Source organism: Triplophysa dalaica, chromosome 9, assembly GCF_015846415.1.
Source record: "Triplophysa dalaica isolate WHDGS20190420 chromosome 9, ASM1584641v1, whole genome shotgun sequence".
NCBI lineage: Eukaryota > Metazoa > Chordata > Actinopteri > Cypriniformes > Nemacheilidae > Triplophysa > Triplophysa dalaica.
In genome coordinates, this window is record NC_079550.1 from 23,373,105 (window position 1) to 23,393,104 (window position 20,000).

The following is a 20,000-nucleotide window of genomic DNA, read 5'->3' on the forward strand; positions in this document are numbered from 1 at the left end:
AGTGAAGGTGTAAATTTAGCAGTAGACAGGATTAACCAAATTTTTACAATATCTGCAACCCTATCTGACCTAAAACCCACTAACACAAAACCAAACAAAAAGCCTGTAAATGAGAAATGGTTTGATAAGGAGTGTAAAAACCTTAGAAAAGAAGTAAGAATTCTATCAAATCAGAAACACAGAGATGCTGACAATGTAAACACACGCCAACTCTACCATGAAAAAGTTAAACAATATAGGACACACTAAGGAAGAAAAAGAAACAAGATACACAAAACCAGATAAAAGCAATTAAACAATCTCTAGAAACAAATCGCTTCTGGGAACATTGGAACACACTTAACAAACCCCACCATGAAGATCTTCCCATTCAGAACGGAGACGTATGGATAAAGCACTTCTCAAACCTCTTTAGTAAAATAAACAAGAACCATGAACAAACTAACCTACACAACAAACTATGCACTCTGGAGTCAACAATTAAAGATTACCAAAACCCTTTAGACTATCCAATTACACTCGCTGAGCTAGAACAAAATATACCAAAACTTAAATCCCAAAAGCAAGTGGTATCGACGGTATCCTAAACGAGATGATTAAACACGCAGACCAAAAACTTACACTCGCCATCCTCAAACTGTTTAATATCATCTTTAGTACAGGTATATTTCCCACAATCTGGAACCAAGGTCTCATAACTCCAATCCATAAAAGTGGAGACAAATTCGACCCTAATAATTACCGCGGAATATGTGTAAACAGCAACCTAGGTAAACTCCTCTGTAACATTCTTAACAGCAGACTTCTCCAATATCTAAACAACCAAAACATCCTGAGAAAATGCCAAATTGGTTTCCAACCCAAATACCGCACATCCGATCATATATACACTCTTCGTACCTTAATTGACAAAGAAACGAACCAAAATAAAAGAAAGCTCTACTCATGCTTTGTCGACTTCAAAAAAGCTTTTGACTCAATCTGGCATGAGGGACTTTTTCTTCAGTTGATTCAATGCGGCATCGGAGGAAAAACCTACGACATCATCAAATCAATGTACACCAATAACACATTTGCAGTTAAAATTGGCAACAAGCACACAGACTTTCTCTCCCAGAGTCGTGGAGTGAGACAGGGCTGTAGTCTAAGTCCTACACTATTTAACATTTACATGAATGAATTAGCTGGAGCTCTAGAACAGTCACCAGCACCCGGCCCGACCTTACAAGACACCGAAGTGAAATGTCTCCTGTTTGCAGACGATCTGGTGCTGCTGTCACCCACAAAAGAAGGTCTACAGCAACATCTGGACACCCTGCACACTTTCTGCCAAACATGGGCCCTATCGGTTAACCTTAAGAAGACTCGAGTCATGATATTCCAAAAAAAGCCCAGTAGCCAAAATCAACATCACCGTTTCAAACTAAACAACGTGCCCCTAGAACACACCAAGAACTACACATATCTTGGTATAAACATTAGTAACACCGGAAACAAAATTCAAACAAAATTCAAAATTCAAAATTGACATCCCAACCGTAATCTGGTTGAAAATAATACAATCAATTATAGAACCAATCGCGCTGTATGGAAGTGAGGTTTGGGGTCCTCTCGCCAACCAAGAGTTCACCAGATGGGACAAACACCCAATAGAGATTCTGCAAACAGAAATGTGTAAAAACATTCTACGGGTACAGAGAAAAACTCCAAACAACGCCTGCAGAGCAGAATTAGGACTGTATCCTCTAATCATTAAAATACAAAAAAGAGCTTTAAAATTCTACACACACCTTAAGAACAGCGACACAGACACACTCCATCACAAAGCCTTAAGTCATCAAGAGCTGAGCCCAGAGAGAAACCCCTTCATCCAACTGATCTCACAACTAACTCTACAACCCCAAACATGCCCAAGTCAACCCCAAACCCCAGCCAGACTAAACCAAATGATCAAAAGACAAAAAGAGAAATATCTCAAACACTGGACAGAAGCAACAGCTCAGCAAAGTAAAGTGGAATGCTATCTGTCACTAAAGAGAGAATATAAAGTGTCAGAATAGCTCACAAGCGTATCAGACCCTAAACTAAGAAAAGTGTTGAGCATGTACAGACTCAGTGATCACCAGCTCACTGTAGAGACGGGCAGACACAGACACACATGGACACCGAGAGAAGAGCGACTGTGTCCACACTGCACACACAATCAAGTGGAAACAGAGCTGCACTTTCTCCTCTCCTGTCCCAACTACACACACATCAGAGAAACATTCTTCCCCCAGTTTACAAACTTACACAAAGACTTTGACCAGTTTCAACAAAAGGACAAGATCTCATACATACTGGGAGAAAAGTCAAGAAGCTCAAACCTGCTGCAAGATATGTCAAGTCCTGCCACGACCAAAGAACAAGCAGCACAACACAACACAACACTGACAGAACAACACACACAAACTGACACTATCACCCTCATTGAGAACTTTAATTAAAACTCTTTTTCTGTTTATATTGAGATGTATATATATATATAGATTTTTACTTATAGACTTTTAATTTTATTTTTATCTTAATCTGTATTTCTGCATGTTTATATTTAATCTTGTGCTTTGGCAATGTAAATTTTCTTTTATCATGCCAATAAAGCTCCTTTGAATCTTGAGAGAGAGAGAGAGGGAGAGAGAGAGACAGAGAGAGCGCGAGAGAGAGAGAGAGAGAGCGCGCGAGAGAGAGAGAGAGGGGGAGAGAGAGAGAGCGAGAGCTTTTCCTGTAGCAGAAGACAGAGAGTGTGAGAGCGTCTGAGAGATTCGACGGCTGCTGGTGAAACTTTTGAAATAAATAAGAGCGGATCATCGATCTCCACAATAAATATAATTCAAGAGAACTCTGAAGTGATGAATCTTCTGATCTTGATGTTCCTGCTGCTCACAGTTGCTGCTGAAGATGACAGCCAGACTGTCGATAACATTGAGGTTGAAGATCTGTCTCAAGGTAAGACATTGACATACGCACTCGATGATGATGAGTTGTAAGAAGACTTCTGTGTGTTCATGTCCTCGTTTCTCTTGCAGTGGAGATCAGAGATGATTCTGTGGTTCTGACTTGTCCTCACAAATCTGATGCAGTGAAGTGGCTTCATGAAAACAAGGACATACAAAGCAAGCTAAAGCACTCATATGTGATTCAGGCTCAGGATGGAACCGCAAAGGGCTTCTACGCCTGCCAGAGTGATAAAAAGAAACATTATTTCTATATCAAGGCGAGAGGTGAGGACACACACGTGTGAAATGAACGATGATGTTAGACTCACAAACACACATAATCTTGTCTCTGTTTGTGTCAGTGTGTAAGAACTGTCATGAGCTGAGCGGATCGTTGGCCGGTGGGGTGATAATTGCTGATTTACTCTTTACTGGAGGAGTCATCCTGATAGTGTTCTTCTGGTCACAGAGAAAGAAAGGTAACACACACATCGAAATATCTCCTTTTCATCTCAACACGTTGTCTTCGTGGCTATTGTGAGTTATTAATGATGATTCATGGTCACATCGTCACCGTAAATGAAATCCACTTTCAGATCCAGTTTCAAATGCTCCGAGACCCCCGAACCCGGACTATGAGGTGCGTATGTTCATATGAAATAAGTGTTTTCAATAGATAGAAAATAAACGACACATGTATATATATATATATATATATTACTTTACTTTCAGGCCCTTAACCCCAAGACCCAAAATCGTGATGTGTACGCAGGAATAAAGTAGATGAAACGCAGATTGTGTTTGACAGAAAACCAGAGTAAAGTCATTCTTACGAATAGTTTGTGACACATTGACTTTGTGTGACGTATGTTACACCTACTAATACATTAAATATGTGTGTGTGTGTGGAAAGTTCTGCTCATGAAACATCAAAAACTTGTTTCTGTAACTTCAGAGAGTAAAACCTGAGAATGTGGAAACATGAGAGTTCCTGTAAATACTGTTTCTACACAAACTCAAGAACTGTGTGATGTTTTTAGTTTTAGTTATGTTGTAATGTTAAATCTCATGAAATCTTTTTCATTTCATTGTGACACGTGACGTGCATGTTTCTCATTTCACAAGAATAATGAAGTTCAGTGTTGATTATCTTATCATCTAAATCAATAAACCTCCAGATGATTGACAGCTGACGTGAGTCTCTGTGTTTCTTCAGAATGGAAAATACATTTGCGTTCGCTCTCTTTAGACTGCAGCCTCTGTGAACTTTACAGATGAAATTGGTGTGTGGTGTATACAAACAGGATGTGTGTGTGTGTGTGTGTGTGTGTGTGTGTGTGTGTGTGTGTGCGCGCGTGTGTGTGTGGTAGATCTAAGTGTTGATGCTCTGCACCTCATGAGCTGACAGAAGCCGCAGTAAAACAAACATTAAAAATGTATTTATAAGTAATAAAAGAACAAACTGCAGGCTTTAGAAACACCAGCAACATTTTTAGCAAAACCTGAAAAACAATTTCCATGTGAAACAAACATGCGCCGAAAACATAGAAATGAGAGTTCTCTCCGAGCAATTTTGGTGTTATATACGTGACACTTTTAGTCACACTTCCCAGAGAATGTGTTTGTTGTCAATGTATTCAATCATACGTTTATGGAAATTCCAGACATCAGAAATATATCAGTTTTCTATTCAAGATGATAAAAATAAAGGTGTTATTGAGGTGACAAGGATACTTATTTGTGAGGATTTCTGTGAAATTTAATACACAAAACAAAGGCACTCACAAATATAAAGAGACGATCCTTTCATGTGCCTATTTATGTTAACTTACCTGACTATGAAAAACCATACTTAAAAAATAATGATAATTATACAGTCTATTAAACAACTATATAATAATTATAATGATACAGTATATTAAATAATTATATACTTATACATTATATTTAATAACTATAATAACTATAATGATACAGTATATTAAATAATTATATTATTATAATAATTATACAGTCTATTCAACAACTATATAATAATTATAATGATACAGTATATTAAATAATTATATACTTATACATTATATTTAATAACTATAATAACTATAATGATACAGTATATTAAATAATTATATTATTATAATAATTATACAGTCTATTCAACAACTATATAATAATTATAATGATACAGTATATTAAATAATTATATAATTATACATTATATTTAATAACTATAATAACTATAATGATACAGTATATTAAATAATTATATAATTATAATAATCATACAGTATATTTAATAACTATATAATAACTATAATGATACAGTATATTAAATAATTATATAGCTATAAAAATTAAACAGTATATTTAATAACTATATAATGATGATAATTACAGAGTATATTAAACAACTATATAATAATTATAATGATACAGTATTTTAAATAATTATATAATTATAGTAATTATAGAGTATGTTTAATAACTACATAATTATGATAATGATTGCGTATGTTAAATAACTATATAATTATGATAATTATGTGTTAATAATACTGATCATTATTAGTTATCCAAGTTATTAGTATTTATTATTATATAAGGTTGACCTTTCCACGAAACTGTCACAGAATCATCATTAATTTACATTCATCTCATGTCAAACCTTTTTTTATTATTCAGAACACAACGGAAAATATTTGGAAGAATGTTGATCATCATTAATGTCTGAACTCCATTTACGTCCATTGTGCGAATACAAAACCACTGAGACATTTCTCAAAATATCTTCTTTTGTGTTCCACAATCCACACATACAGATTTACAAAAACAGGAGAGAGAATAAATGATGACAGGAATTAGATTTGTGTGTGAGTTGTGTCTTTAACTCTTAACTTCGAGCCTACACATGAAAACGCATGTTGGAATTAAAAATGACTTTAACTCATGAATTCTTTGGAATAAAGACTTACGGTTGGTATTGAAATAAGAAGCTGATTATTGTTTTAAAAAAAATCACACACACACAAAAAAATTAAAGGTATGTTGTTAGTCTTATTGTAAAAAAAGTGAATGTTTTTCTTTAATTAAAAATACATTAAAAAAAATACGGGTTGTAAAGTGATGACCAAAAATCTAAGCACACTCTTTATAAAAAAAGAATCAATTACTCTCCCTACATAAATTATAAAAAACACCAAAGAAAACTGTATTCTAGAGTCTTAGACCTTTCCAAAGATATATAGTTTGTCATGATTCAATTAGAAATGCAAAATATTGACGTAAACTTAGGTGTCCCGTATACGGGGCGGGTGACAGTTACAAGCTACATAAATGTTAATACTGAATAAATTCTCACAGTAATAGTGTTCAGATGAGAGCTCAAGTATTACATGACAACATGATAAACACTGATAATGACTGTATACTGTATATACTGTATATATATATAATATGTTGTATATTTACTGCACTCTGAATAAATGTGAAGCACTAGAAATGTTCAGATGACTTGTGCTGTTGTATGAAATGCGATTTATCATTTGTTTGCTATAACTGACATCACAAACCTCAAGAAGAATTGAGAAACATCAGAACAATATTTAAGAAGTCTGTTCCTCGCAACTGAACTAACGTCAACGTGTAAATGTTATTAATATGTGAGTGAATTATTTCATATGTTGAGAATTTGTAGCAGAAAAAAGTGTTGTACTGGACTACAAACACATATGGTTTATAAACGCAACAAGGCTGATCAGATGACACAAAACATTTCTGACAGAATAAAGGATATTTATTGAATATACAGTATGAACGTCAGAGAAATATTGATATGAAATGCTGTTTTAATGATCCAGCAACATTTGCTCAGCATCTCACTGGAAACACATTTCATGAATCAAAACACGCATCAAAAGAGTAAAGGAAATATGAATCATTATTTCACATTATTCTTTATTCATCCGTGCGTCTGTAACAGCAACATTTACTGCACATGGCAAATACGATCATGATCATTCAGACGTGAACGGAGAAAACTCACACAACTTTAATCTGATTGTCTTTTCCTTTCGTCAGAACGTAGCGGAAATATTTATTTTATTAACACACGTTGGTCACATTACAATGCGATTTTATGCATGAACTTCAGTTAACACGAACAAACAATAAACTCAACTTCTTTTGTATTTATCCATGTTTTTTGTCATATTAACTAATACATTTCAAAATCTAAAGTCGTATCTGTACATTATGAACTGATAAGTGTGTTTACAAACATCTTTAATGTTCAAGTTATCGGTAACACTTTACATTAAGGTTCCCTTTATAGAGCATTAATAAATGTGTTCATTAATAATTTTTTACAAACGGATTATAAAGCAGTTATAATCACATGAATAAAAATAGGGATTATAGCCAAATAGCTGCCAAATAGAGAATTATTATTATGTTATAAATGCCAAATAAATGTATTAATTGATTATTTCTTTGACTCAAAAGCAGAATGATTATTATCTTGATGTTGTTTGTAAACAAGGCTGTCAGACCAGAGACTGTAATGTTGTTTTTCTTATACGTGCTCACTACTTGGCAGGTATTTGGTTAAAATCCCCTTTTTATACATGCGGATATAACTGATTTATAATTAATTTGTAAATGACATATTAATCATTAATGAACATATTTATAAATGCTTCATAAAGTGTTACCAAGTGATCTTTTGTAGGTAAGTGATGTTACTGAATATATATATGGCTTCTGTCCTTCTGAAACATCATATCGTCATATTTTATTTGTCATGAATCACTATTATTAGACACGTCTATGTTTGTCGCTGGGTTTTGATAATATCTAAGTAATAAAAAGGTTTAAAAGATGCAGTCTTCCTGTATTTAATCTTTTCATAAGTACAATGTTTTTCCATTCACTGAACGATTTGAACTTTTGAGGTTTCAGAAGTTCAGTGACGATATGAACATGAATATGTTACATTTTCCTCTTCATTCGGAAAACTTTATTTTGAAACTCTTCGTGTTAATCTCACATCATCACTTTGTTAGAATAACAGCGGTTTCGTTATAAATGTAAGATTTGTGTTGAGAATAATCTAGCGAGAGTCTAAATATGAATAGATTTATATAGAAGCTTGAGTCATCATGACACAAACATTTCTGCTGGATTTGGTCATTGAATCTAAATGTTGTTAAATGTTATCTTGATGTCATGTTTAGGGTGAAACAGCTCTGCTTTTATTCTTGCGTGTTGGTTGAAGCGTGCTGTAGTCATCCGAGCGGGTGCTCAGCGGCTGAACATCAAGAACACATTTATAATCAATTCATCTTTTACACTGAAATCAGCTTTACATTATTTATTTTTTATATTCTAACTGAAGAAACGTTTACCTGATATGTGTCTCCTCCTGAATTATTGATTAAATTCTGCCTGTCAGATGCTGAAGAGAAACACACAGAGACAGAGTCAAGAGTTTGGTTCCGAACTGACATAACTCCAATTTCAAAATATTTGAAAAATCATGTTTTTTTTATTGTTGCTTTCCAATTAATATCAATCAAACTGCAGTTGGTTTGTTTTGATTCAAGCCATAATAATTAAAAAATACAGCTAACTCACGCAATAAAACACAATACAAACATGTTTTTTGCAGATGTGAATGCTGATGTAAACCAAATGAAAATGTTAGTGAAAAATGAGAATGGAATTTGAATGAATCAAAGGGTGGAGAATGTTTTTGTGTTTATACTGAACAAATGGATTTCTCATGTCTTTAGAAAACACTTCAAGCTGATGATCGACACAAGTCTTAGTAATCTAATGTCATCTAAAGTCTATTGATCGAATAACCGCAGAACAAAATTAAGCGATCATTCCAAATTTGAATGTCATCCTCATTTCGAGATGTAGCAATGTTTTATTTGAAATTTGGTCAATAATATTGTTAGTAGTTCATGGAATGAAACAAAAAATGATAATTTTACCCGAACTCATACACTGTAAACCCAGATAAGTTGGCAATACTCAAATGTTTGAGTTTTAAAGGTTCTTGGTTTAAGCAGAACTCTCAATTTTGATTACTGTTAAGTAAAAGTTCTTACCAAATCTTAGCATGTGTGACTTAAATATTTAATTGATCCTTTTTATGAAATTAAGTAGACAGAACTTAAACAAATCAGTACACCAAAATTGCATTTTTAAGGTTATTAAACTAAATTATTTTTAGTTTCTGTATTTTGCATATTTATTAGTCTTAGTCTAAAGAAAAGCATGCTGGGAATTGGAAATCCTTTTTGACCAATTGTGTCGAATTAACGTGTTAAAATTAAGTAAATTGAAGAAGATGCATGTTTAAATTAGTGGAATTTTTGTATAAAATGAAGTTTACATCACTTAATCTGCTTGATTATTTTGAACATTTGGGTTTACAATGTACCTATACATATAAAAATGGCTTTGGGGTCTCTTGATTTTTTCCACGTCTGTATTTACAAATATAAATATGACTGTTTTATTCTTTGTTATTTATTGTTTGGAGCACTTTCATCATTTCTGAAGCTGTCATACGGAAGGTTTAGTTGTTTGTTGATGAGAATGTGGATGTTAACACACCTTTATTTCTCTGATAGTTGTTCTTGGGTTTGGGTTGAGCACAGATGCTGTAAACGGCCCATCCGATCAGAATGGTTGCTGCGATGTCACCCATCACTATAGCGAGGGTTGACATGAAGTCCATCTGGATCAGATTATCACTGTCTACAAACATTTGAACACAAAACATCACATACAGTAGAAAACATCAACACAGGATTTATAGAGTTCTATTTACCTCGGACTCTTACTGTAATTGTAACTCTTTCACTCTCAATATTTTCCCCTTTGCAAGAATAATCTCCAGACTCATCCAATGAAATCGTCAATGTTGTATTGTCGTTCATCTCAAACTTTCCTCCAGAACACTCTAGCTGTAGACCTCCTTCAGTTTCACGAGTAATCTTGATTAAAACATCTTTAAACAAAAACAAACAGTGATTCAAACGTGATGAAGCCTGGGAGTGATCACTGAATTCTTCTGCATGATATCTGAACACATGACACCTCAATTTAATGAACACATGACTCTTCAATCTAATGAACACATGACACTTCAATTTAATGAACACATGACTCTTCAATCTATTGAACACATGACTCTTCAATCTAATGAACACATGACTCTTCAATCTAATGAACACATGACTCTTCAATCTAATGAACACATGACTCTTCAATCTATTGAACACATGACTCTTCAATCTAATGAACACATGAATCTTCAATCTAATGAACACATGACTCTTCAATTTAATGAACACATGACTCTTCAATCTATTGAACACATGACTCTTCAATCTAATGAACAAATGACTCTTCAATCTAATGAACACATGACACTTCAATTTAATGAACACATGACTCTTCAATCTATTGAACACATGACTCTTCAATCTAATGAACAAATGACTCTTCAATCTAATGAACACATGACTCTTCAATCTAATGAACACATGACTCTTCAATCTATTGAACACATGACTCTTCAATCTAATGAACACTCTTCAATCTAATGAACACATGACTCTTCAATCTAATGAACACATGACACTTCAATTTAATGAACACATGACTCTTCAATCTAATGAACACATGACACTTCAATTTAATGAACACATGACTCTTCAATCTAATGAACACTCTTCAATCTATTGAACACATGACTCTTCAATCTAATGAACACATGACTCTTCAATCTAATGAACACATGACTCTTCAATCTATTGAACACATGACTCTTCAATCTAATGAACACATGACTCTTCAATCTAATGAACACATGACTCTTCAATCTATTGAACACATGACTCTTCAATCTAATGAACACTCTTCAATCTAATGAACACATGACTCTTCAATCTAATGAACACAGGACTCTTCAATCTAATGAACACATGACTCTTCAATCTAATGAACACATGAATCTTCAATCTAATGAACACATGACTCTGATCACATGACTCTTTAATCTAATGATCACATGACTCTTTAATCTAATGATCACATGACTCTTCGATCTAATGAACACATGACTCTTTAATCTAATGATCACATGACTCTTTAATCTAATGATCACATGACTCTTCAATCTAATGAACACATGACTCTTCAATCTAATGATCACATGGTTCTTCAATCTACTGAACACATGGTTCTTCAATCTAATGAACACATGACTCTTTAATCTAATGATCACATGACTCTTCAATCTAATGAACACATGACTCTTCAATCTAATGAACACATGACTCTTCAATCTAATGATCACATGACTCTTTAATCTAATGATCGCATGACTCTTCGATCTAATGAACACATGACTCTTCAATCTTATGAACACATGACTCTTCAGTGAGTGAACACATGACTCTTCAATCTAATGAACACATGACTCTTCAATCTAATGAACACATGACTCTTTAATCTAATGATCACATGACTCTTTAATCTAATGATCACATGACTCTTCAATCTAATGAACACATGACTCTTCAATCTAATGATCACATGACTCTTCAATCTAATGAACACATGACTCTTCAATCTAATGAACACATGACTCTTCAATCTAATGAACACATGACTCTTCAATCTAATGAACACATGACTCTTTAATCTAATGAACACATGACTCTTCAATCTAATGAACACATGACTCTTCAATCTAATGAACACATGACTCTTCAATCTAATGAACACATGACTCTTTAATCTAATGAACACATGACTCTTCAATCTAATGAACAGATGACTCTTCAATCTAATGAACACATGACTCTTCAATCTATTGAACACATGACTCTTCAATCTAATGAACACATGACTCTTCAATCTAATGAACACATGACTCTTCAATCTAATGAACACATGACTCTTCAATCTAATGAACACATGACTCTTCAATCTAATGATCACATGACTCTTCAATCTAATGAACACATGACTCTTCAATCTAATGATCACATGACTCTTCAATCTATTGAACACATGACTCTTCAATCTAATGAACACATGACTCTTCAATCTAATGAACACATGACTCTTCAATCTAATGAACACATGACTCTTCAATCTAATGAACACATGACTCTTCAATCTAATGAACACATGACTCTTCAATCTAATGATCACATGACTCTTCAATCTAATGATCACATGACTCTTCAATCTAATGAACACATGACTCTTCAATCTAATGAACACATGACTCTTCAGTGAGTGAACACATGACTCTTAAGTGAATGAACACATGACTCTTGAGTGACTCTTACCCTCTGTGCTCACAGTTGTCAGCAGGCAGAGGAGACACATCAAAGCTCTTCTGTCCATGTTTCTTTTCTCTTCTCTGCGTGATGATATTTTCACTTTGATACCTGTGAAGAGAAACATTAAAGCTCAAGCGGCGGTCGAGAGATCACAATCCTCCATTTTGTTGTGTGAACGTGAATGGCAGCCATGATGTGAAGACTCATCTGTGTCTCATGTCTGTACGACACAGAAACATTCACCTGCTTTATAAACATCATTCTTTATTTACTCTAGAGTTATTTAAAACATTTCAGCGGACGCTTTCATCTGAAGTGACTAAATGAGAGCACTGAACAGTTTCTCTATAATAATCAAACAGTAAATGTAGTTTATAAAGTTACATTAGAAAGATGAACAACACAGTAGATTTCTTTATAGACACACAACCACTGGAACTGTGGAAATCTGACAGTAAAGGTGTTTACACATAAATATAGATTTCATATACATATTTATATAGAGATCTTTTTGGTCACAGATCAATTTGAGCAGCTCACATTAAAAGAGGGTAAAATTGTTCTTTTCTTTCTCATATTTCTACTGTATTTTATTATTTGTTTGAGTTGATGTGTTGAATTTCGATGAGTTTTTAAAAAACTCCAAAAAAACTTGAGATGGCAACAAAATGAACCTCATTCACTTCAAATTGATTTTTTATAATTATTATAACAATTAAATATTCAAATAATGAGTCAAAAAAATGACGTCAACTTCAACTTCACTTTTGAAATGTAAGTTAACAATTGTTTTAAGGAATTGAAGTTGAAAGAGAAGTTTGATGTACGTACCCGTGATCCGGCGAGTGTCGTCTGACTCTCAAACTGAACCTCTCATGATCAGGATGAAGACGAGGAAGTGAATGATGACGAGGAAGAGTTACTCTTGTGTTTCATCTGCAGTTCACATGAACATGAGCTTCAACTCAAGTGTGTGTGTGTGTGTGTGTGTGTGGACATACACACCAACTCATGGGGACTTGTGTCAGTGTGGGACCTAAATTGAGGTCTCCACGGGCACAAAAGCTTATAAATTGTACAGAAGGGTAATTTTGAAAATATAAAAAGTTTTCTATGATCTTTAGGTTTAGGAGTTAGGGTTAGGGGTTAAAATATACAATTTGTACAGTATACAATTCATTATGAATATGGACTGTACACACGGACATACATGTGTGTGTGTGTTGTGTAGTTCTTGTAATTGTTAATATATTCACATATAGAGCGCAGACACCACATATGACATCCGGTTCAATAACTGTAGACCACAAGCACCTGTGAGCACAAAACCCATTTCGCACACATCTGCAAACCTCCAGCACAACATCAGCGCTACACAACACTACACAAGAATGAAGAAGAAACATCAGAGTTCCGTTCTCATCTCTCTGGTCATCAACATACATTTATTGATTTGTTTTTTTAAGAGTCAGCAGCTTAAACAAGTAGAAAATCACACAGAAGATCAGAATAAAGAGTGCGGCTGCGCCACCTGCTGGACACAAACAGCACAACAACATGCATCTATTCATTTCCATATTCTACATTTGATTCTCTCATCATTTATTCTCCTCCTGTCTTTCTTCAGTGGAACACGAGAGAAGATATTTTGAGAAATGTCTCAGTGGTTTTGTGTTGGTACAATGGAAGTCAATGGAGTTCAGTGTTGTTTGATGATCGACGTTCTTCAAAATATCTTCTGTTGTGTTCTCTACAGAAAGAAAGAACTTCTTACAGGTTAGACATGACGAGGATGAAGAAATGATGAGAGATTTGGTTTTTAAGAAAGAACTTTTTAAATATATCTTTATCTCAGAACATCTAACGCTTTATTGAAGACAATCTTATATTACAAACACCATTCCATATAGCAGCAAAGAATTCTGGGTAAATACTGTGTTTGGATGTAAAGACTTTCACAAGTCTGTCCGCCATGCAAACATTTAAATAAGATTCTCGTCTACATTCATGAAGCCATCTTATAATGAAAACGACATCCCATAATGCACTGCCACTGAACCAGACACTGAGGGTGTTAGAGGAGTTCATGACTCACTCGTCCTGCTGTGGTGTTCAGTCGCAGTGTTTAATGTTGTTTAGTGTTTTCAGCTCATGATGTTGACATCAAAACAACACAAAAGCATCATTAAAAGCTCATGACGTATATTCACAATGTCCTGATGGCATGACCGCTTTGGGATGAAACTACATCAAATAGAACTATCTGACAAAAGTCTGGACCTGGTCATTAAAGTCGCAGTGAAATTAAAATTGACAATTCTTATTTTGTCATGAATTATTACAGCGTTCGTTGTAAACAGTTGATCAGTGTGGGTCATTCTCTTTTTAAAAAATCATGGGCTTCATAATCTTCAGTTAAAATCTGAAAATGCACTTACTGTAACGAGTAGCCATCATGCATGAGGTATGTTAGATGGTTTGGGCGGAGCCTCTGTTAACCCCTCCCCTTCAACTGTCAGTCTGCTGCTAGTTCCATTTCAAAATGCAACGGAGAAAGAGGAAAGCCACGCCTACAAGTGATCTCATCAGAAATTCTGTTTCACTCGGAAATGTGTCAAAATGCAGAAGTAAAAACGAGCGCAACTTCCGTTTCACGCAATAAGGGCTGGCTGCAGCCGATGGGGCGAGTGGAGCTCCAGTCAAAATCAGAAATACCCACCCCCACTGGAAGCCCGAGCGGATATACGTCATCTAATTCTGACCTGAACCCGGAAGTAATTTATGAAACGGCACTGTTTGTATTAATGCTACAAAATGATTGTTTAAATGTTATTAAATACATTCAATGTTACTAAATCCAGACATTGCTTCCAGGTTTGTATTTAAAAAGTAATCATTATAATAGTTAGCAGTGAATAATAAATGAAAAATCTAATAAATTATTTTCTCTTAAAATGAAAACTGTGAACCCTGATTAATTTAGGAATTTAACAAAATAACATCCAAAGGGACTACAGTAAAATATTGAATAATTTCCTAAAATAAAGTTTTGATTGACAAAACACATCAACTGCAAGTAACACACACATGCGTGAACACACACACGTCCATCATCACAGTAAAACATTGTTTAAGAAATGACATGTGAAATCAACCTCCTTATAGGACGTTTTAACGTTAATGAACAGTAAATAATGATCTAAGAACGTTCTTCTCCTTCTTTCTTTTTAATGGCGGGTCACAACATGTTTAGGTGTATATCGCCACCTATGGTACCGGGGAGTGTAACATCATTAAAAAATATATATAAGTCCATCATGTTTATTCATCCTTTTTGCCTAATTTCACGGAAGCCATATACGTGTTGTGCTTGATTTGCGCGTAAGACAGCATCAGTCTGCAAGTAGTGTAGGGATGCTGAGAATCTTATTTACTCCTGTAAAGCTACTTTGTGAAAAGTGCCATAAAAATAGAATTGAATATTGAGATAAATCTACCCGAGTTAAAGTTTGAACTTCCAAGAGCTCAGGGACGCCATTTTGCCCCTTCTTTATTATTGAGTGGAGGTGACGTATTTCCTGTTGGAGAGTTGAGCTCCACTCGGCCCATGGGCTGAAGACAGACCCCTCTCGGTTCACAAACACTTTAATCTACTCAGGTGGTTGTTGTTACACATTTAAAAAGTAAACGTCCTTAAAGGGCAAAAATGACACATGACACGAGTCATAATGACTAGATGATCATTTCTGGATGAAGGGTTCCTTTAGGCACGGCTGAGCTCAATGAGGTCACTTTACACATAGATCAGATACGTCTGATGTTGAGAAGAATTGATGATTGTGTGTGTTTGTAGATGATGTTCATAGCCAGATCTCATCACTGCTGGTGCTGCTCACTTTATAGATGTAACCCACCATTGGATATCTAGCAAAACCTGCAGAGACAACGTGTCAATCACGATGACATCACTCCACTAAGACCACACAGACACACACACTTTTACATCTAGTCATTTAGCAGACGGTTTTATCAAAAGAGTTTAGGGAGCAATAATACAATAGCTTTAACAAGTAGTGGAGATGGTGGTCTAGTGAGTTAAACCACTGAACTGGTAAATCAAAGGTTGCTGGTTTGATCCCAGCAGACACCACCAGTGTGTCCTTGAGCAAGACACTTTACTCCATGTTGCTCCAGGGGGATTGTCCCTGTAATAAGTGCACTGTAAGTCGCTTTGGATAAAAGCGTCTGCCAAATGACTAAATGTAAATGTAAATGTAATGTAATGTAAGTAGAAAATCACACAGAAGATCATAGAAAAGAGTGCAGCTGCACCACCTGCTGGACACAAACAGCACAACAACATGCATCTATTCATTTCCATATTCTACACTTAACACACACACAGGTCATGACCTCTGACCTCGGGCCGCGTAAGCCGCAGACAGATCTTCATCTTCCTCATCCTTGCGCTTTCTCTCCAGTGTGTTGTGTTTGGAGTTCTGTTGTCCTGTGAACATTGACAGATTGAGTTCCACGCGTTGACCGTTCTGAGAGATGTGACTGAATGACACTCACCGCCTTTACAGAGCGCTCCGTCATCATTCAAGTGCACGTGTGACGGGAGAGACATGTTCTCACGCGGGAGATACGTCCTGTTCACCTGGACCTTCAGCACATCACCGCTGCACACACACACACACACACACACGTGTGAATATGACATCATATGATAGGGTCATATTGACTCTACATCAGCTCACCATTTTGAGGAAAGATGCACTTCCACCGGCTCTTCTGAGAGAGAGAGAATGGGAGAGAGAGAGGGAGAGAATTTGTAAAGTTATTACTGCCATATATATGTGTTTGCAGGTGTGTGTTTGTGTGTGTGTGTGTGTGTGTGTGTGTACCGATGGCTTTGGTTTTGTCTTTCTGTAAGAGGAAGAAGACCATGAGTGTGATGATGAGGAGGGTGATGAATCCGGCAGCTCCGCCCGTCACGATTCCAAACATTGGGACCTCCACCCGTGACTGCAGGAATTCTGTGCCAAAAGACACACAAAGATAACATCCAGATTGACAACAGAACACACGTGACATCTGTCAAGTGGAAACAAGTGAGCCAAGCACTTAAAGTCCCAGTGAAATCAAAAATGACCATGCCTATTTTTTCATGAATTATAACAGCGTTTATAGTAAATAGTTGATCAGTTTGGGTCGTTCTCTTTTAAAAGTGGCGTACACTCATAATCTTCAGTTAAAATCTGAAAATGCACTTCCTGTAATGACGATCCAGCTGAAATGAGGTGTGTTAGACGGCTTGGGCGGAGCCTCCGTTAACTCCTCCCCTTTAACTGTCAGTCTGCTGCCAGTTCTGTTTTAAAATGCAACGGCTGTTTTTTACACATCCGATCAAATCGCAGAGAAAGACGAAAGCCACAGCCACTATTTATCTCATTAGAAATTCCGTTTCGCTCAAAATACAGAAGTAAAAACGATCGCAAAGTCCGGTTCACGGGGACTTTAATGTGTTTCAGGAATCTTTAAATGACATGTTAACACTGCAGACCTGTGAGGGTCAGGTTAGTGTGGGCGGAGCCGAGGCTGTTGTTGGCATTCACAGAGATGTTTCCTGATAGGCTAGTCAGGGTGACGTGTAGGCTGTGATTGGCTAGCCAAGGGTAGCTCCGCGAGTCCAGGATGAGGAAGTCGGACGTGTTGGCGAGCACATGACCAGACGGATCCACCCAGCTGATGGTGGCGGGGGGGTTGGAGCGCACCAAAGCAAAGAGAATGAAGGAAAGGCCAGGGTCCGACGTCTCGCTGTAGTGAGCGTTCACCCTCAGAATCTCTGGCTGAACTGAAACACGAGGCAGAACGTGAGCTTTAGACAAGTTTGATCCAGGATCAGTTGTGTGGGACTTACACTGCACGTCCAGCGTGACGCTGGCGTTATAACTGTCTCCGCCCGCCGGGTTTCGCGCAGCACACACCAGCTCTCTGTCCCCGCGTCTGGGTCGCAGTGTGAACGTGCTGTTCCGCTCCGAACCGAACTTCAGACGTCCGGTCTGGTCCGCTGATGTCATCACCACACGCCCCGCCCCCCTGCTGCCCGTCACCTCGCTCTGTCTCTCACCGTTCAAGTACCAGGTGAGCAGGGGAGGGGCTTGTGGATTCCATCCCTCTGATTGGCAGTTGAAGCGGTGAGTGATGTTCTCTTGTAAAGTGACTGAAGAGCTCAGTTGTCCGTCAATCTTGGGGGCGGGATCAATGGCTGCTGCATAAAACCAACAACTTTCACTTCGGTTAAATCAAACGCAAAGTTTCACAGTGTTGCACATTTTTGTTTGTCCCTACCTTTTGTATAGTTGTGGTACAATTACGTGGCGCTAAATATTGTCGTCATATTTATTTTCAAGTCACATCTATGTTTTAGTGTATAGCTCAAGTCAATATTGAGCTCATTAGTTACGATAAAATAATAACAATAATAATTATTTTCATTTATATAGCGCATTTCTGAACACTTTTACAATATATTGTAAATAAACAAAGAAAAACATCAAATGTACACTTGTGAAGTTTTGGACGAATCATTTTTAGTAAGTGTTATGTTAAAGTGTTGTGTTGATCTCTGTGTTATGGCAGTACCTTGTCATTTCTTTGTGAAGTTTTATATGCTGAATACGTACATCAGATTAAAGCGAAACAGGACTTCAAAAAATAGGGTTACATTGTGTTATAATCAGAGTTTACAGCAGTCACGTGTCAGAGGAGAACTAGCCCTCACTGTTGAGTCTGATTTACTGTTAAAGGGACAGTTCACCCAAAAAGAAAAATTCTGTTCTCATTTACTCACTCTCAGAACGTAACAAACCTGTATTCATGTCTTTGTTGTGCTGAACACAAAGGAAGATATTTGGAAGAATGTGATCTCATCCCTTACTGACTATGGCGGTCTGTCTGGTCACTGACATTTTTCCAAATATCTTTCTTTTCTGTTCAGCTGAGCAAAAATATGTATAGAGGTTTGTAACAATCTGAGAGTGAGTAAATGATGCCAGAATTTTCATTTTTGCGTAAACTGTCCCTTTAAATACACTATATATTATATCAATAATAAACCCAGACAGTGATCAGGACGTGGAGCTGAGGATGTCATAACACTGAAGGGGTTTATTCCACAATAACAGTGAGGCTATCCCACTTATAATATGGCTTCTTACCTCACAAGGAAGTTATTGAACATTAAATATTGATTTGAAGGATTGTATTAGCTCATTTGCAACGAATGCAGACCTTCCACAAAGAAAACTTGTTTACTTTCAGTTTAAGGTAAGACTCAACTCCAGGAACGACCAGTTTGGTTAAATCATTTTTAAATATAATGTCATGTTATTAATAGACAAATATTTATTTCGTTTTTGTGTTATATAAATAAATAAAGATGTAATGTCATGCATGCTGTTTTATTTTGGTGTGTTTGTGTTTCTTTATTTTCCTCTAAAGCTGCTTTGACACAAAAAAACACAAAAAAACATTTTACATTTGAATTAAATTGGACATTGTTTCATTTGTAAACAAACTGCGGACGATAAAGAATCATATAAAAGGGACTACAGATGAAAATGAGCCAGTCTTGGCTAAATCTGGTGCA

General features: G+C 36.0%; 3 protein-coding genes across 3 annotated transcripts in view; 1 reads left to right on the plus strand and 2 right to left on the minus strand.

Annotated features, from left to right (window-relative positions):
* The first annotated feature begins 2,749 nt into the window (after window positions 1-2,749).
* On the plus strand, window positions 2,750-4,166 carry LOC130428996 (T-cell surface glycoprotein CD3 epsilon chain-like). Its single transcript, XM_056757326.1, has 5 exons — window positions 2,750-2,985; window positions 3,066-3,260; window positions 3,338-3,454; window positions 3,572-3,615; window positions 3,708-4,166. Exons 1-5 carry the CDS (start codon window positions 2,889-2,891, stop codon window positions 3,756-3,758), a joined length of 504 nt encoding a protein of 167 aa, XP_056613304.1. The 5' UTR covers window positions 2,750-2,888; the 3' UTR covers window positions 3,759-4,166.
* Window positions 4,167-6,752: 2,586 nt separating this feature from the next.
* LOC130429198 (T-cell surface glycoprotein CD3 gamma chain-like) lies at window positions 6,753-14,848 on the minus strand. Its single transcript, XM_056757636.1, has 7 exons — window positions 14,785-14,848; window positions 13,178-13,282; window positions 12,353-12,454; window positions 9,817-9,996; window positions 9,600-9,743; window positions 8,378-8,427; window positions 6,753-8,280 (listed from the first exon to the last, which is right to left on the minus strand). The coding sequence occupies exons 3-7, from the start codon at window positions 12,408-12,410 to the stop codon at window positions 8,203-8,205; spliced, it is 510 nt and encodes a 169-aa protein (XP_056613614.1). The 5' UTR covers window positions 12,411-12,454; window positions 13,178-13,282; window positions 14,785-14,848; the 3' UTR covers window positions 6,753-8,202.
* A 1,292-nt stretch (window positions 14,849-16,140) lies between these two features.
* The window catches only part of LOC130429196 (transmembrane protein 25), a 4,674-nt gene continuing 814 nt past the window's right edge, over window positions 16,141-20,000 (minus strand). Inside the window, exons 3-9 of the mRNA XM_056757635.1 lie at window positions 18,270-18,620; window positions 17,913-18,203; window positions 17,254-17,385; window positions 17,107-17,140; window positions 16,922-17,028; window positions 16,767-16,853; window positions 16,141-16,280 (exon numbers count right to left, since the gene is read on the minus strand). Of these exons, the coding sequence (XP_056613613.1) occupies window positions 16,207-16,280; window positions 16,767-16,853; window positions 16,922-17,028; window positions 17,107-17,140; window positions 17,254-17,385; window positions 17,913-18,203; window positions 18,270-18,620 (1,076 nt within the window). The 3' untranslated portion in view covers window positions 16,141-16,206. The remainder of the gene's footprint in view (window positions 16,281-16,766; window positions 16,854-16,921; window positions 17,029-17,106; window positions 17,141-17,253; window positions 17,386-17,912; window positions 18,204-18,269; window positions 18,621-20,000) is intronic.

What these genes read in the sequence shown, in the direction of transcription:
- LOC130428996 (XM_056757326.1), top strand. Translation starts at nt 2,889, where the DNA reads ATGAATCTTCTGATCTTGATGTTCCTGCTGCTCACAGTTGCTGCTGAA. An exon ending in CTGGTCACAGAGAAAGAAAG is followed by an intron (nt 3,455 to 3,571) that starts GTAACACACACA and finishes ATCCACTTTCAG; the next exon opens with ATCCAGTTTCAAATGCTCCG. An exon ending in CCCCGAACCCGGACTATGAG is followed by an intron (nt 3,616 to 3,707) that starts GTGCGTATGTTC and finishes CTTTACTTTCAG; the next exon opens with GCCCTTAACCCCAAGACCCA.
- LOC130429198 (XM_056757636.1), bottom strand. Translation starts at nt 12,410, where the DNA reads ATGGACAGAAGAGCTTTGATGTGTCTCCTCTGCCTGCTGACAACTGTG. An exon ending in AATTACAGTAAGAGTCCGAG is followed by an intron (nt 9,744 to 9,816) that starts GTAAATAGAACT and finishes AAATGTTTGTAG; the next exon opens with ACAGTGATAATCTGATCCAG. An exon ending in CAGGAGGAGACACATATCAG is followed by an intron (nt 8,281 to 8,377) that starts GTAAACGTTTCT and finishes CTTGATGTTCAG; the next exon opens with CCGCTGAGCACCCGCTCGGA.